The following is a 15,805-nucleotide window of genomic DNA, read 5'->3' as shown; positions in this document are numbered from 1 at the left end:
AGCGAAATTCATGTCCTCAACAATGGTGGACGCACTTCGAATGTATTGTTGACGTCACGAATTTCGCTTCGCTTTCGCTTTTGCGTGAAGTATGAACCGGGCTTGATTCTGCAAAAATGATGTTTGAGATTAGTAATGTTATGGCTGAAATGAACAAGGTCGATTAATGCAAATGTATTCATTAAGTAAACGAACATGGTATGAATGAACCATATGAAAACTTCAACACAAAAACAAACAAACACACAAACACATGCAGTGATGTGTTGTACAGTTGGTATTGCTTGGAAAATTCTCTCATCTATCTCTAATTACTTACTAATCTCTAATTTTCTTCTAAGTTTTCTTTATTTTGCAGCCAAAAAATGTACCAATTCCAAAGGGAGTACCCACACTATCTAATGAACACCCCTGTACTGTATATTGCATGAACATGAATCTACCTATATCAAGCATCACCACTATAGCTAGTCAGCATGATGAATTTGGGATTAGCTCTACAGCATTGATCCTGTTGCAGGGAATTATGGATGGTCCTCCAGGCACAGTTAGTGGTTCAAAAATAAGACTGAATCGTGTTATTGTCAGTTTGAAGAATAACAATTTCATAGCCTACATGCGTGCAAATTGCAAAATGCATGATGATTTTACTCAGGAACATACAGGCCATTCTTGGGACTACGTTATTGAAATGTTACTGCGGTCGCGCGAACATTAATGTACACTTTCACTCAATTCTCCAACAACTAACAGAATTTGCAAAATGCCGGCCAACCGAAGCAGTCCAGATGTCATTTTTTTTATTCATTCATTTCTATTTTGCCAATAAAAACAATACAAAATATAAAACTACAGTAAAAATTACAGTACCAAAAAAAAAAAAAGATTGGAAGGACATATAATACGAGAAAGACAAAATAACAGGACAAATTAAACCTAGCCAGCCTAGTCTAGTTTACTCTGTGTTTTTTAATCTTCTTCTCATCTAAAAGAGCAAAATGAAAAGAACATCATTGTGGACCTACCTGATGAAGAAGAATACAAGAGCAAACGTCTTCTTGGATAAGAAGAAGAAAATCTTGAAGATTGCCCAGAAGATGGAGAAGATGGAGATGTTCCGCAGCTTCTTCAGGCTGTACTCCTCAAGGAAGTCACCCATCGACTTGCGGATGCTGGACGGACGTAGAGAACGGAAGAACCACATCAACCACGCCCTGGTGAGAAGATGACATGTTCAAAATTGAGGTGTTACAAGAGCAACTCTAACAATGATTGGAAAAAGAAGGGCGATCTCACAATTTTGTTGGCCTCCTTTTTAACATGGAAGGTAAAGAAATAAAGGCAAGGATATAGAGAGATTTTGGACAAAAATCGTTATGGCTGGTTCACTGGAAATCTACATGTACTTTGGTATGCGTCAGAGTGAAATGTGTAGTTAATCGTCAATTTTCAACCTAAACATTTTTTTCAATCAATTTGGTTTTGTCCATTTAATAAAAATATTATAGAAGTAAAGTACGTTATTGACTAGAAATTGTGAAAATTTCACATAATTTGCATATCCTATTCACAAGTTATTTCTATTTTAATAGAAATACCATAACATTTAGCTGTCCACCACTGATCAGTTACCGATACACACTGATGAACACCCTTTAAATACAATGAACGAAAAGTTGCAAAAGGAAAACAGACAAAAATCACCATTCTCATGTAGACAAACTCTTGCTTTATTCCTCATATACAAAACGCAAATTCTGACTGTAAAAATAATGTTTCAGTCTTGACTCTAATTAAATCTCATTTGAATTTGAATGCCTGTGTGTAATCTCTGGTTCCTACTCCGCTGATAGCTTCAAAGCATTTAGCATTCCACGGACAGCTTAAAAGTGGGTTCTTTTAGTAAAACATGCACAACTTTTAAAAGCAAGGATCAACCTCAATAATTCTTTATTTCAGATGATTGGAAGAATGTACGTTTACTGCGTCCTTATCATTGGTGTATCAAATTTAATTGCTTTTCAGGGAAAAAATTATAAATCCCGGTCACCCTCTTTTGGACTCACCCTGTATATGTATGATTTCAGTGAAAGAGACTGAATTGCTCGCCGTGTACATGTATGTGCCATTTATCTGCTTCAAAGCAATGTTAGTTTCACATATTAGACTTTCATGAGAGGCTGCCATTTTGGATGACTGCTGTTGGTAAAGACTCCAGACAAGCATACGTACAAGTATCTGCACGCAAAACCTCTCTAATGAACTGAATGTGGTAAAGCTTAAGATACAGACTTACATGTACAATAAAAATGCTTCTAGGAAATGGACAGACAGACAGACACACAGACATGGATTCAATGACAAAGAACACAAAATACGTACTGTGAGTCTCTTCCCCCGAAGGCAATGAGACTGACTATGCTCTCCAGCATGCCTTCTGTTGTGTCACTCATACTGGCTGCATGCTGCATCTAGTTAAGGAAAATAATAACCAAACAAGTGTCAGTTCATCAGACATAATTTGCTGCTGTGACTATATAATGACTTTCATATTACACTGTATTTATTCCCTGATGTCTCCATAAGACCACAAAGTGCTCAGCCGGTCTGGGGTGATATAAGGAGTGATAGCCAGGGCACTTTTGGGCGATACAAGGACTAATGGGTTAAAGATTAAATCCTCAAGCATTTTGCAAGGAATCTTCCAGTGGTCTCTAAATTTGACAATGTACTTATCCTTCATAATCCTTCATAAAGTAATAGCGTTTGGCTACACTTTACTGAAACAAATCCTGCAAAATCTTCCAAACCTCCCGGTGGATTTCAGAGTATCTCAATGAGCTAGGATTAAATAATTAAAAAGACCAGCCAAAAAGTAGTTTTGGAAAAAAAAAAAAAAATGCAAAAAAACCAAAAACACCAATTTTGAGCGGTACAAAAGCCCTGCATTAATTTTTGTTACTATCGTCTGGAGTGCCAAAGGTATCCATCGAATGTTAACTGTGACATGCCAAGACTTGTCTTTTAATTTACCCAGAAAAGAATCGACGAAACAATTTCTAAGGTCAAAGTTCAGCCCTCACCTCAAAGATGGTGTCTTCACAGAAGTTGACAAAGTCTTGCAGTTTCTCCTTCTCGCCTCCTTCGTTGACGAGTTCATGGAGGAAGGCGTGCTTGGATTCCTGAAATCAGATGATCATTCAATTTATATGAGGTTAAGCAAAGAAAGGTTGGCGCAGTGGTTACTGTCCTCGCCTTCCACCGCTGTGGCCCGGGTTCAATTCCTGCCCTGGTCCACATGTGGATTGGGTTTTCAGTCCCTACCTGATTCCATGGGTTTTCCTCAGAATATTCCTCTGGGCTTTTCCTCCCACATCTAAATCTGTAATTTCTTCTCATTGTCTACTCTCTACAGGTTTCTTCAGGCTTGCGAGCTACAGTGCCTAGGGTACTTTTGAGGAATGGTTCATTACAAAAAATAAACAAAGCCAATATATATTGAATGACACAAGAATTTAAACCTGCCACATCTAGAACACTGTCCCACTTGGCTCCCAGATTCTCCATTACATTGTATACTTTAAAAGGAGCAGTGGAAGCCGGTCTAAGAGTTAAAGCACCTCTCCTTGTGGTCCTATAGTCTGTTAGCATCCATTATCATTTTATGGAAAACACTTTCACTTTATACGGCAAGTTTTCAATGAGATGGTACTTGTCAATTGTTTCATCAATTAAGGTGTAATAAATAATTTAAAAATTACATCATAATAAATTTGTGGTATGTTGTCAAATCCAAAACCCTCAACATACATGTATAAGTGGAAGTCTCAGAAATTTGGAAATTCTACAAGGCATTGTTTAAGCCTTTCTTTCATCACGTAGTTCCCTCTGATTTTGTTTTTTACAAACTTCCTGCCATGACTACATACCTTGATCTGTGGTTTCTCCCATTGAGCCTTGTGGGTCTCCTTGATCTCAAAGTACACACGCTCTATGCGCTTGCTGCTGCCTGCAATGGCAAAAAGAATCTTTATTGAACAAAATTAAAAAAGTAAAATAGAACAGCTAATTTAAGATCTAGCAAGACAGACAGCCCGACCGAATGACGGACAAACAGCCGAAACAGTGTAATCCCAATAGACAGAACTATTCACCAATCCATCTTGATACCACGACAGACAGACAGACATACCAGCCAGCTGACAAAAACATATCTGAAACATCAGGACAACTTCAAATAGAACCAGTGTATGATACAGTTCTATCATGACAATCACACCCAGGGATAAAGTCAAGTCCATCACAAGTTCCTGCAAGTCCATCACAAGTCAGCCAGTCCCTATTCAACTCACAAGCTATTTATTCACATGAGCTTAAACAATGGCATTCCTTTGTTATTGTTCATCCACTGTTGCTTGTGACTTGAAATGTGACTGGACTTGTGATTTACTTGTGACTGGACTTGTGACGGACCTGACTACATCCCTGCCCAGACCACCAATTAACTCCAACTGACAGACAAGCAAGACAGCTTCAAGAGGAACCAAGAAATAATACGGATCCAACTAAACAAACAGATAACCAAAGCAATTGATGGACAGATACAGGTGTAAACTAGAGACAAGCTAAATATGGAAGCAATAAAGGGATATGTTCCATCAGGCACACATATGAGTGGCATGAATTTTGACAGATTTCCTTACCCATGATCTCAATCCTTCCTAGGTACGGTTCAAAGTTATTCAGTAAGCTCTCTGCAAGCTGCTTGAATCTTTCCAGCCTAAAGTTGTGGGGAAAAATTAACAAATGTTAATGATGGAAAACGGCACTCAAAGATGATACATCACATTTTTTGCACTGACAACCATAGGGTTATTTAGGCTCAAGGGTAGATTCAACGAGATATCGGGAAACATTGGAAATGCACGGCAAAAAACAAATGCAATCTCAACTATTTGATGGTTTTAATTACAAATGAAAAAGTCTGTCATGAGCCAATATGGCCCATCAGGCCGGCGTTTATCTCCAGTTTCAGTGCCATGAAATGACTGAGAATATTTCTATTTTCCCTGGATGGGATGCTTGTCCATCGCAGGTTACTCCCCAGCTAATGCCAGTACCCATTTACACTCCTGGGTAGAGAAAGGCAAGCGGGGGTGAAGTGGCTTGCCCAAAGACACGAACCCTTGACCCTCTGACCATGGATGAGTCACTTGCCCTAACCACTAGGCCACACTGCTCAATCACAAAGCATTACTCAAATAGGTAAACATTCTCTACTTGTTTGGAACGACATTAAGACTGTCGGTATATATCTTACCTGACATCATTTGGCATGTGGTCCGCCAGATTGGTCAACAGGACTGTCAAGTTGAAACCTGTAAACAGACAAAGTTATCTTTGAATGAAATCACAATTTCCAATGCAGAGTTGTTTTTTTTTTTGCTTAAAATATCAATTGGCAAACTGCCAAAGATTGGAGCAGTGTTACCTCGTCCTCCATCTGTGTGACCCAGGGTTTGGATCCTACTCTGACCTACCAAATTCCCAGTATCTTTCAGGGTTCCTACATCTCTAAGACAATACAATTCCATGACTTTTCCATGACCAAAATTAACGACCTAGTTCATCAAAATGCAGATCAAAACCGGGCAATCCGTAAAATCTAATTCTCTGCGTACATCCAACCACATGATGTACAAGGTCGTCCGTACCTTAGTTTGGTCTGTAATTGCTTTCTACTCACTTGATGTTACATTATTAGTGATGTACAACATTAACGTTTACAACAACAGCTCATTAAAGTGTGTGACATGTACGTCTGAATTTAAGGAAATGCCCACCAGTAAAACTTGTTCTGTGAAAAGTGCTGAACAGAAACAGAAAAACAACAAAACAAAGCAATAATGTCATTTGTAATCAAAATGCTTGTCTCAGCGAAATTTGTCAGGTTTAAAAATCAAAATTGCTGCTGCTAACTTATGAATAAACAAAGCTAATAATTTAAAATAAATTGGTCCTCACAAAATTCCAAGAATTTTGCATGACTTTTTTCATGGAATAGGGCTGTATTTTTCACCGACCATTATCATAAAGCAACTTCATAAATACAAGGGCAATTTACTATTGGTCAAGAGCCAATTATGTGTATGGTTTTAAAGCACATTCTAAATACCGCTGATAAGTGTTTAAAAAGCGGTGGCGAGACCCGCCTTTGGCTTGGGCCATTATCAGCGACCGGTTGTAAACCACACTAACCAAACCAACTGCTCAATCACACTTTTATCCCCTTATTAAATTTGGAGGATTATAAACATGTTTTGTGTTCATAGATGGAGGAGGTTTTTTTTTTTTTTTTTTTTTTAATTTATCTAAATCTGGATATTATTCTTGAGTATCATTCTTTATCAGCTTACCGATGTCCTGTGCTGGGCCATGGAAGCGGTCAGTGAACTCATTCAAGTCAATGCGGCCATCATTGTTCCTATCAGCACACTTGAGCAGATAGTCAATCTCCTCACTAAAAAGAGGCAAAATAAATCTGACTCAGCCCACTACATCAAGTAAGTAATACAGAATTTCAGCTACAAGTTCGCAGGAACGTGTATGCCTAATAAGATGGCTTAATTCCTACAGTGCCATCCTGTATATCAAGGTACTCATCACACTAAAAAATCCTTAGACATAGACAATGCAGCATGATCCATTTTGTCGGCCAATTCAACTTCCTCTCCAACCACACCCCCTTGAAAACAGGAAAAGATATCTACTTTCACTGTCTTAAATGAAGCAACTCACCTTGTGTATATCTTCTGTGCTTCCATGGCTACCCTGAACTCCTTATGCGAGATCCAACCATCGTTGTTGGTGTCATACTCCTGAAAGAAAAATGGATGCAAAATTCAACCCGGCACTCACTGGACTTCATGGCAATATTAAAGTCTGCAAAATATGACAAAAATGGACTCCGTGCAAAAGCAATAGATGGGTCTTCCACCGGGTTTACACTGGATCCGGCAAAGGGGGATCGCACACTGTGGTCGCAATAAAACCACAGGGAAGCTAACCGCAAGTAAACTGTGCCGTGTTTACACTCGATCCACCAATTGTGTTTACACTCAACAATTGGGGGATCGGATCCCGCAATTGCGAGGTTCAATCCTTCCCGAAAAGGGTATCGAGAAAGAGATATCTGATCTGGGTAAAGGCTCGATCCACCTCGCATTTACACTTGCGGTTAAGCAGACTTCGATCCTCCTTGCCGGATCGGATCCCCCTTCGATCCCCCTTGCGGGATCTAGTGTAAACGCGGTGTTTGCGACCACTTTCAAAAGTTAAGGTAGGAGGGAAACACTACGTGACCTTACAGGTTCGTACGCAGATGGCACAAAGTACGCACAACTAATCTTATTCTGAATGTGCACAACCCGGTAGCGTCTTCGCGTGAGCGTCAGGCATTGCCAGCAATGCGTTTGAATGTCCCTCCCAGTGGTCTCCCCAACTCAAGGGGGTGCTTGTGCAAAGAGTCTATAAGGACAGGCTAATCATACCCTGAAAGCCTCGCATGAGGCCATATCCTTCAGCTTCAGGAACATGTCAAAGAACTTCAGGATAATCTGAAACAAATGAACAATTAAAATACAATGTAAAATGGTGCAATTGAATTAAATGTAACCAAATGCATACATGTATTTTAATTTCTGAAACGGAATAGAAAGCAATATCTAAACTGCAAATCATCCATTTATAATGATACTAATAGGCCCCATAATAAAGTAAGTTTCTCTAAACATTTGACATCTTATAAATCTTAAGAAAAAAAACAAAACTCTTAATTTATTTTTAATTAAAAAAAAAAAATCTTGTTATTAGAGTGTTAGTCATTTCACTCTTTTATTTTTAGGCCTTGTGTTCTTAAAACTATGTTTATTTTATGAATTAGCTTGGGCTTAACTGTTAATTTTCTTAATTTCGTACTAGCCTCATAGTGTTATATGTTTTTGTAACAAGTTGTTTTAAGGTTTCAGGTTCAAATTTCTCATTATTTTTATTCACTGTAAAGTGCCTTGAGCATCTTTTTTGACAAAATGTAGCACTATATGAGTATTTTATCATTAGTAAAATAGGAGAGTTGGTCCTACCTCCATATTGAGCGATGACTCCACCAGTGTGTCCACCATCTGTTTGCCAATCGTCCCATGCATCACGTTACCTACAAGACACCAATAATTCCATACGTTATTTGTTATCCAACTAGATTAATTGAGGCACATTCCCCAAAATATTGTTTTAGTACTTGAAATGCATCCAAAGTGCATTTGAAACACAGTTAACTTTCTGCAATTGTTTTCCTGAAAAATCATTGTGCATTTGTTATGTTTCAAGCATTCAAAGGTCATCAAGCCTTTAATTATCAGTGGTGCCAGAAGATGTAAAAAACTCTTTTATTCCTCCTCGACTTTTCATCTGTGGCAGTCAAACATTCAAACAAAATTTTTTGGCTACGTAACTAATGACCCACTTTCTAAAATATTTTCCCTTTTGTGGCCACACATGCCACGTAAATTGGTCTGGCAATGAGGGGGGGGGGGGGGGAGGCGGGAGGGGGGGGGGGAGCAGGTGGGAGGGGGCAGTAGAGGTGTTCTAGTTGTATCTTACACCTACCTTCCAGCATGCTGAGTAGTAGCACCACCATCTCCTTCTGTAGGTTGAGTAGTTCTCGTAGCAGCTCTAGTTGGCCGGGATCCTGGGATAGCTTCTTCTGCAGGTTGGCAAAGACGTGTAAGAAACCGCCCACTGCGTCCCATAGCCTGCTGTGTGCCAGGGCTAACTGGTTCCCTGAACATGGACCCTAATGGTTGAAACAGATTCACATGGTAAGTCTATTTTCTTAAATTCGGGTGAATTTTGGCGTAAGGAAACTCAAGTCTTAGGTCAAAAAGAGCTTCAACATACTGTATTTGGTTAAAATCTTTTCAACTTTAGTTAGCAGAATTTCAAACAGCATGTTTCACTCTTCAGCAAAGAATTTTGATTTGTGTGGATATGTTCTTCCTGTTACTAGGGACTACATGGTTACAGGGTTAACACAAAATGTCTCTGCATTAGCACTGTATGCACAGAATCATGATCATAAATGCAGAACTTCTCTGCCGTTTCCTAGGTTTGTAACACCTTGTTAATTTGACCGGAATCGAGACTTTTAAATATAATAAATGGCAACGTGGCATGTGTGGATTTCAAGCTTTTGGACTTGTGCTTTCTGACTACAGAAACTGATGAACGGGAAGATTGCCAACAAAAGCTACGGTAATTCAGTCAGTCGGTTTAGTCAGTCGGATTCTCTTTGCGTCACCACAGTGACTGAATTTATTACTTTGTAAATATTCCTTTGAAAAATAGTCATTGAAACCTCAATAAAACTGCATTGAATTTAAAACAAAGATCAGTAAAACAATGTTACTTGACTCTACCTGTATATATTCCGTCAGAGTTCGGAATATCTGCTTGGCTACCTTGAAGGCACGGGAGAAGTTCTCACGACCCTGAAACAAAAAGCAAAAGAATAAATAACTCCTTGTTTCAATTTTCAATGAAAGTATGTTTCTTGATCCATGACAGTCAAATACTGTACATACAGAGTGAGTCATGTTAAGGCTTGAAGCATCTTCAATGACCCATGATTGTGCATTAGGTACACTCTGTACAATTGATTTGCTGGCCTTTGTTAAGGTGGTATGAAACACACATGCTCTTTTCGACTCCTTCTTACCCAGCAGAAAAAAAACCAAACATGCATTGCTAATCGTGAGCACAGTATGGAATGAATGCATGCCAGAGTGAAAGTGAGAGAGTGTTTCAATGATTGCAAGTTCACAGCAACACAGATTCTTTTAGCCCCCTGTTCAAAATGGAATCATAAGGCTATGCTTTTGAGAGAATGAGGGTGCTGTACTGACATTATTTTTTAGTACTGGTTATTGATGTAGGTTTGCATGTTGCTACGATAAAAAAAATACAATATTTCATTTTAGAGTTACTTTGCTAAATGGCTTCAAGAAACGTGAAATTTTCTTCTGTTTTGTACACAGAAAATTGCATCGTTACAGTCTCCGAAAAAAGACAGGCTTTTTGCAATAAGATGTTCATCACAGACAACAGATGTTGTAACGCTGCCTGGTGAGTTGCGTTGTGGTGCCGGTGTCATATGAAAATCGGACGCTGTTTCCCTTTTATTGGTTAAACCCTCTCACGTGACCGGTCCCTCTCCTAATTATCTATGCATGAACATGCGCAATACCACCAATGAGTCCGTATTTCTTAAAACCTAAATTCATGCTACACCGGTATATTACCTGTGAATCTACGACATCCTTGCCCGAGTAATGCCAGTAGAAGTCACTGATTGATTCCTGGGAAAAGAAAAGGCACAACATCTTTAAGTCAGCAAATCAGATGAGACACTAGTTCTGGGGGCTGGCCACAAATATTTTTATGAAACGGTTCCAACTTTTAAGCACCCATGTTAAACATTTCAGGGGTAAAACCATGATTTTTAGAGGATTTGAGTAATTTTGACAGGAAGTCCTGATTCCAACTACCAAGGAAACGCAAACAAGGAGAATTTGTTGTCTACTGGTTCAGTTTTGCTGAGCAAATACAGAAAAGCTGAAAAAAAGTTAAGTCTATTTTGTGTCACTTGTTGTCAACAGACACTTGCCATGCAAGAAAATTTGCCTAACAATATCTGCTGAGCCACTCAATTCTATCACGAAGGCCCCTTCAATGGCAAAAGCATTGTGCTAGCTAATGTTCAGATACTCCCGCATAGGGCAGTTGCTTTGTACAGTAGCATGCACAATGGTTTCTCCATTGAAGGGGGCCTTTTGGGTGTTCGGTGATCACATGCCTGGATTCATCTATAAGCGGCCCCATGTTGTTAAGCCAGTATATAAGCTTATAGTAAGTTCGGGCGAGGACCATTAGTCGATCAGTGGTTGATTTGTGACGTAACTTCCGCCTGCACACTACTAGAAACGTGCGAACGTCTCTAGTCAAACGCTGGTGAAAATGCCAACACAAAACAAGCAATGCAACCGCGACTAAAGTACAGTCCAACCATCCTGTGTTCCAGTGAAGTTAGTCATGCTAATAACCTTAGGCCTCACCGAAACTTGCTCTTACCAGCTTCCGGAAACTGGGGTTGATGGGTTTATAGTTTAGAGACATTCCAACTAACCTGCAGTCGAAGGAGGTAATCCACAGTGCAGATGATTATGTTCACGGTGGTATGGTTGCCAGTCTGTGTCCTCAGGTAATTCTGGAATTCTGTGGGCAAGTCGAATGATTAGAGATATTGTTATACCTGCAAGATTGGCAAACCGGTTTACTGGTTGAGACGTCCATTCTAACCCTGACTACTAGGGAGGAAATCAAGTTTAACATTTTCAGGTTCTTGTTACTCACCCAGATTGTGTCCCTCACAGAGCAACTGAAGGAACCGGAACAGAGCACATGTAAACGGAGCATCGTGGAGCGCCTTCTCGCCTGGTAGAAGCAATCACAAATGAAAACACAAACATGGTGACATACATTGTACTTGTTCAAAAATGCTTCAGCTAAAATGACAACACCAGTGCACTGTCAACAAAGCACAGACAGTTCTAAGCACTGTATGATCAGTGTTTTCTGAGGGCCTTTAAGAAAAATTGTTTCATTTTACAAAACAGAGAAAAGCGTTACTTTCATTAATCTGTTGTCCCGTGTCCAAGAAGCATTTTCTAAGGAGAGTATATATTTCGAGACAATTTGTTGGAGACAATTTTCACAATTTGGATAGAAATTTTGATAGCTTTATGTGTGTCAAAATATGTCCTCCAAAAATGGAGACTAGAATAGAAGGTTTGATTGAAATTTCGATAGCTTTATGTGTGTCAAAAATGTCCTCCAAAAATGGAAACTAGAATAGAAGGTTTGATCCCAAAATTGAGCATCAGGATGTCAAGACCACGATAACTTTCTTCTCATAATAACACAGCATGTTTATTTCAAATTTCTAAAGTATTGCAGATGACTACGGCAAAAAGGGTTTGGTGCTCAAAGCATTTTTAATTGTGCTTGGATTGTTAATGAAATCTGTTTGTAGTTGCAGAAGGTGATTTTGGCAGTTAATGAGTGACAACGACAAAAACAAATCACTGATTTGGCAATTAAACTAAGCTTTGCACTTTCCAGAGTATCCAGACAAGTGCCGGTTTGTAGTCCTTTTCGGAACTGCCAAGTAAATGAAATATGAGATGGCACGAGTCTAAGGGATGAAGTCTAAGCTCCAAGGTTACTTCTGAGTACTTCATATGAGTTCTGGGTGTTTTGCCAGACAGCTTTAGACATGTATGCAAGAATTGTCCAAGTATTTAAACGGAATGGCGTGAGTCAGAGTCTGAGTTTTTAGACATTTTCAGCATAACTTGTATAAAAATCCTGGTCAAAGACCATGAAAATTGGATTCGGATTTTATTCCCCATAAACAACCAGTCCCTGACAAGCTCAGTACTGCTGCAGTGGTAGAGGTCACTAAGAACAAAAGTTATTAAATCGAGTCCTTAGGAACTTTGGCAACACTAACCAGAAAATTCTGAGCATATCCCATGCATGTGCATTAAGCTTATTAAATACAGCACATGTGAGGTATGTGGGGGTTTTCTGGATAAGGCTGCCAGAGTTTCCAAGACCATGGTGCTACAAGCTCCATGCTAAGAGTAGATTTAATTCATTTGGTTGATAGCACTCTCAAGCTTGACCAGCTGTTTAGGGGGAATAAACAAATCAAAGTACATCACAGACCAAACTGCCTTGTTTCTTTAAGGTGTAATTCCTCAAGTACCAAATCATATTTCAGTTTATTTCTCAGGCTCAGAGAAGGGCCTTGACTGTGCACAACCTCTTAGAATACATTTGAAAGCTCTTATAGAAGAGCAACCTCTTAGAATACAGCCTGAAAGAATACATTTGTAGACATTTTATGCCAGTTTATGCACTGGAAATAATGCTGATGATCTATGTACATACAGATTGTTGGATGCCCAGACTAATGGTGATTCTAACCTACACGTATGTGGATGAGATCAACTACTACAGTGTCATGCTAAATTGCTATCCCGTTTGATTTTATGCAAACTACTTTTTACTTGCTCCAATGGTTTTTACTAGACTGCATGTTGCTCTGCCAATTGACCATGAAAGGAAACCTTCCTTTAGTTGGAACCATCAATGTCATTTATTAAACCAGGTTTTGTTCAAACCAAATTAATGAGGAGAACTGCCTTGAAGATGGATGATGACAAACAATGTAACTTTCGAGTCACAATTCTTGGATATACAGTCATACCTGGCATAAAGGCATGCACACACAACACTGCCAAATATTTTCAAACGTTCCACGATGCAATAAAAAAAACATAAACTTCTGTTTATAAATACTTCATGCAAACACTATGTGATAATTAACATTCCCTGATTGTGTTCTTATTTGACAAATTTTACAGAGAATTTGTTATCAATATCTTAACTTACCTCGATCAGTACATTTGCATTTTGCCATTTAAACAGAGGCAAAAAAGTGAGTGTCTGCTATTTCTTAGGTCCCAAAACTGAGTAGTGCTGTGCATTTTTGAATAATTTAGTATACGATTATTGAAACTTGGATTTGACCGCATAATTGAATTTTCAAACATTGACACTGAGGTAAAAATCTTTTTGGAATATCATGTATGTATCAGTATATTTATTTGGTGTAGCTGACATTTGACAGATTTTAAAGATGAAAAGTTTGTGTACTGAATGCATATTCCATCTTTACTGTGCGTCAAATTTGCTTGAACAAAATTTGTTATCGCGCTCGTGAAACACAGAAAATGTAGTGAGTCTGTGTCCCAATTTCATAGCACTGCTTAACAGTAAGCAGAAAAGTTGTGCTTACTATAGCAGAAAATCATGCTGTTGCTTAAGCACTATTTCATGGTAACGGTTGCGCGCGCATGGAGATTTCTATTGTTACGTCACTGATTTAAGCAAAGTTTTCTTCAGGGGTTAAGCATGCTTTTGCTGCGCTTACTGCTTAACGGTCCCTATGAAATACATGTAGATGGAGGCTCGGTAAGCACAAAGTCCGCTGTTAAGCAGCGCTATGAAATTGGGCCCTGATCAATTGTACAGTATGTGTTGACGTATCTCTATTGGCAGTGTTTACATAGAATCTTATCAAAATTTAAAAAATCAAAGCAGTGTGTATACAGGACCACACCAGACATGCTTTGTACATTCAACACCCATGGGGAATGTGCCCCATATAGTTAACTGTTGCTTGGCTCTACCTACCGTACCTCAATCCCACAAAATCCTTAAATACCCTACAAATCCTCCTGTGGGATGTTGAGGGATCTTAGAGCATTAGGGTCAATTTAAACTAATGCACATCTATCAACACAAAATGCACTACTGGCCTGCGCTACATGTGCAGTTAGTCTACTACTGGATTACTTAAACACAGACGTGCGTGCCGCAAATAAAGCAAAAAACGTATTGGGCACAACTTACTGAACTCGGTCAGGAAACAAACATCTGGGGATGAGAAGTGGGAAGGACATGCCATGCAAGACACCAAAAAAAAAGAAGAAAGAAATGTCATCCCAAAATCAAACAAAGAATGAAAACAAAAAAAGGAAACCATGTTATGAATGGATGAAATGAAAAAAAGGGTAAGTTAAGGGATGGTGTGGAATAGGGGAGGGGGTAAAGGGTCAAAGTTAAAATGGAATTTTGATGTTTTGGTGAGTCGAGAAAAATACTTATGAAAGCTCGTAACGACAAAAGAACAACGGCATCACTGGAGTCATGAGGAAAAAACCAATTTTTTATATAGAGTTAAAGAGACGTTTATTAGTGTGAACAGTCCACTAGCTTTGCCTGTAGAGTCTAATAACATGTAGATGAGGTATCTCTCCCATTTACTGAAGTACAGTTTTTCCCCCATAAATTCCATCAGTGTTTCACACAAAACAGCACGAAATTAACTTTAAAAATGAATTCTCACTCATTCTCATGAGATTGGAAATTTATTAATATTATAATTTTTTTTTTTTTTTTTTAATCTTCATCTTGGGAATTCCCTGTGAATGTAAATCTCATCATTCAGCAAATATAAATGGGAATGGACTTTCAATACAGATTTATGCAACTTCAACTCTGAATGTTAACATTTCCTTAAGCAAAACAGATATTTATTTTTTTATAAGATCCGAGGTTTTCTACAATGAATCAGGCTGGAGGAATTTCAGGAGCCAATAAAAGTGTTTAAGTATCAAAACCAAGATGCTGTGTTAGTTTCAGACACAGGCACGAGCACAATTAGTTATACTCACAGCAACTGTAAATTCAAAATGTGCTGATGGTTTATGTGAGTCTAATGGTGGAAAAAACATGTGATGTGACCAAAGAAAGAAAAGAGTTTGAGAACATGTTTGAACTTCTGAAACTAATACAAGTAGGCTACAAGGATATCTAATGAGTGTTCTCATGAATGACTTCGAGCAATGCTACCATGCTGGAATTGTGAAATGGTAAGAACTTCAGTTCCTGTTTTTTCTGAAAAGGTTCTAAGAATTTCAACCAGTGAGGTGATTCCCAAATCCACTGGCCTGTTTGAGGGGACGCTGCTGCCAAATTGAGAACTTTGGAGTTGCTTTTGGTAATCAATAAGTATATTTCTCAAACAACGTAAAGGATATGATGCTGTGCCACTGAAAAA

General features: G+C 38.7%; 1 protein-coding gene across 8 annotated transcripts in view; it reads right to left on the bottom strand.

Moving 5' to 3' along the window:
* Positions 1–15,805, bottom strand: part of LOC119741193 (ryanodine receptor 2-like) — a 78,034-nt gene that overhangs the window by 17,984 nt on the left and 44,245 nt on the right. For 4 of the 8 annotated variants that reach the window (XM_038216908.1, XM_038216915.1, XM_038216912.1 and 1 more), the window contains 16 exons: positions 14,596–14,619; positions 11,467–11,547; positions 11,240–11,328; positions 10,356–10,412; positions 9,474–9,545; positions 8,665–8,851; positions 8,142–8,212; positions 7,551–7,616; positions 6,799–6,878; positions 6,417–6,520; positions 5,321–5,378; positions 4,704–4,780; positions 3,930–4,009; positions 3,084–3,182; positions 2,383–2,471; positions 1,026–1,214 (listed from right to left, as the gene is read on the bottom strand). In XM_038216908.1, coding sequence (XP_038072836.1) covers positions 1,026–1,214; positions 2,383–2,471; positions 3,084–3,182; positions 3,930–4,009; positions 4,704–4,780; positions 5,321–5,378; positions 6,417–6,520; positions 6,799–6,878; positions 7,551–7,616; positions 8,142–8,212; positions 8,665–8,851; positions 9,474–9,545; positions 10,356–10,412; positions 11,240–11,328; positions 11,467–11,547; positions 14,596–14,619 — 1,423 coding nt within the window. The remainder of the gene's footprint in view (positions 1–1,025; positions 1,215–2,382; positions 2,472–3,083; positions 3,183–3,929; positions 4,010–4,703; positions 4,781–5,320; positions 5,379–6,416; positions 6,521–6,798; positions 6,879–7,550; positions 7,617–8,141; positions 8,213–8,664; positions 8,852–9,473; positions 9,546–10,355; positions 10,413–11,239; positions 11,329–11,466; positions 11,548–14,595; positions 14,620–15,805) is intronic. The other 4 variants (XM_038216910.1, XM_038216913.1, XM_038216914.1 and 1 more) reach the window with 1 other exon arrangement.

This window comes from Patiria miniata, unplaced genomic scaffold (genome assembly GCF_015706575.1).
Source record: "Patiria miniata isolate m_02_andy unplaced genomic scaffold, ASM1570657v1 HiC_scaffold_5, whole genome shotgun sequence".
Lineage (NCBI taxonomy): Eukaryota > Metazoa > Echinodermata > Asteroidea > Valvatida > Asterinidae > Patiria > Patiria miniata.
This window is presented reverse-complemented; position numbering and strand designations above follow the sequence as displayed.